This window comes from Rhincodon typus, chromosome 5 (assembly GCF_021869965.1).
Source record: "Rhincodon typus isolate 14 chromosome 5, sRhiTyp1.1, whole genome shotgun sequence".
NCBI lineage: Eukaryota > Metazoa > Chordata > Chondrichthyes > Orectolobiformes > Rhincodontidae > Rhincodon > Rhincodon typus.
The window spans coordinates 404,792-407,176 of NC_063336.1; the positions used below are offsets into that span (position 1 = coordinate 404,792).

The 2,385-nt window shown below is 42.9% G+C and overlaps 1 protein-coding gene across 1 annotated transcript in view; it reads left to right on the forward strand.

Annotated features, from left to right (window-relative positions):
- LOC109939108 (peroxisome assembly factor 2-like) overlaps positions 1-2,385 on the forward strand; it is a 29,403-nt gene that overhangs the window by 13,763 nt on the left and 13,255 nt on the right. Inside the window, exon 7 of the mRNA XM_048596602.1 lies at positions 1,168-1,376. Within this exon, the coding sequence (XP_048452559.1) occupies positions 1,168-1,376 (209 nt within the window). The remainder of the gene's footprint in view (positions 1-1,167; positions 1,377-2,385) is intronic.

Here is a 2,385-nt window from a genome sequence, read left to right on the forward strand (position 1 = left end):
GAGCCTCAATTATTCACAATATTTATTAACAACCTAGATAATGGCACAGAAAGAGATCGATCCAAATTTGCTGGTGGCACAAAATTAGGCAGCGCTGGGGACAGTGTAGATGATAACAAAATTACAAAGGGACATTGATAGACTAAGTGAACGGGTAAAACTGTAGCAGATAGAGTTCAATATTAGCAATTGTAATGTTATCCATTTTGGACCAAGAAAGGATAGATCAGGGGACTGTGTAGATGTGACGTACAGGTATTTCTCCTATAACGCAATAGTTATATTAATGTGTGATCTCGCTCTATAGAAAATAGTCATAGAAAATCGCGTTATTGGGAAATCACGATACTGTACTGTAGACAGTTCACATTATCCAAACAGTGTTCACCATTCATCTAATCGCGTTACAGCCAATTCGTGTTAACAAAACTCATAATAGCAGAACTACCTGTGGTTCAATATAACGAGTGTCCAAAGAGACGTGGGGATTCAGGTGCACAGATCTTTAAAATGTCATGAGCCGGTCAGAAATAATTAAGAGAGCTAATGGAATGCTGGCCTTTCTATCTAGAGGATTGGAGTATAAGGATGCAGACATTATGCTGCAGTTACACAGAACCCTGGTTAGATCCCACTGGGAATACTCTGAGCGGATCTGGGCACCTCACCTCGGGAAGGATTACAATGTAGGTTCACAAGAATGATTCCTGTACTTTAAGGGTTAAAATATAAGGAGAGATTATACAAATTAGGCTGAAAATACAAAATGCTGGAAATCGCACAGGGTCAGGAAGCATCCATGCAGAGAGAGCAAGCTAATGTTTTGAGTCGAGATGACTCTTCACCCAATGCTCTGTGTGTGTGTCTCTGTACTGACTCTAATTCCCCGCGGACTGTGTGTGTCTCTGTACTGACTCTGATTCCCCGCGGACTGTGTGTGTGTCTCTGTACGGATTGTGATTCCCCGCGGACTGTGTGTGTGTGTCTCTGTACGGATTGTGATTCCCCGCGGACTGTGTGTGTGTGTCTGTACTGACTCTGACTCCCCGTGGACTGTGTGTGTGTCTGTACTGACTCTGATTCCCCGCGGACTGTGTGTGTCTGTACTGACGCTGATTCCCCGCGGACTGTGTGTGTGTCTCTGTACTAACTCTGGTTTCTGTCCAGGTGGACTGTGCCTCTCTCTCCGCTGATTCCACTGGGGCCTCAGAAGCCAAGCTCCAAGCTGCCTTTGCAGAAGCCGAGATTTACTGTCCGTGTGTTCTGCTGCTGCACAATCTGTCGATGATTGGGAGAATAAGAGATGATGTCGGTGCAGATTCACGCCTGATCTCTTCACTTCACCGATTCATGAAGGACCTCCGCCTGAGTTGCAAGTACGTTGTGAAAAGTGGTTGTGAGAGTATACTCCCATCCGCAGGGTCAGAGATTCGAACCCCTCCCTGCTCTGTTTCTGATTGGTTAGTCTCACTGTGTGAGACATGTCCCATCTATCAAAACCAGGGAGCGGGTTTCTCTGGATGATGTCTTGTGTACTGAGAGTAAGGGATCCTCTTTGAAAAAGTAATCCTGACATGAGAGAATTTGCCATTGAGTTTAATCATGATGTGTGTAGGTCTGACACATTCGAACTCTATTTAAATTTAATCCCATTGGAATAGGGGCTAAAGAAGACTGGGGATCTGGAGTACAGGCAGTAATAGTGAAAAGGTACTTCTGAACATTTGTAGAAATGTGTTGTCATTATTAAACACTATAAATTGTACATACAGACAACATCATATAATCTGAGAAATACGATCTCATGGAAAGTGAAGTTTGGAAAAGTGAAGAGTTAAAACCAGAGGTTGGTCAAATGTTAATTTTCCAAAATTCCTTGGAACGGAATGTATTGAATAAAACTCCTTCTCTGAAGAGGGGAGGAGGAGGTAACTGGAAATTATAGGCCAGTAAATCTGACATCCACTATCAATCATTAAGGATGTTATAACTGGGCACTTGGAAAGTCTCGATGTAGTCAGGTAGAGTCAGCATGGTTTTGTGAAAAGGGAAACCCTGTTTAACATTTTGAGTGTTCTCTGAAGAAGTAACATGTGCTGTGGATAAAGAGGAGAATATTGATGTACGACTTGGATTTCCAGAAGGTATTTGACAAGATTCTACATTTACCAAGTAGAAGTTAATGGTATAGGAGTAGTGTACTTGCAATGGTAGAAGACTGGTTGGCAGGCAGAAAACCGAGACTGTACATAAATAGATCACTGTCTGATTGACAGGATGTGACAATGGAGATCCACAGGGAATCTGTGCTGAATATTATGTTTCAGTCGTACTGGCAGTTCGGGAGATTGCATCTCAAATGCTGTGTACAGTCTTGGTCTCCTC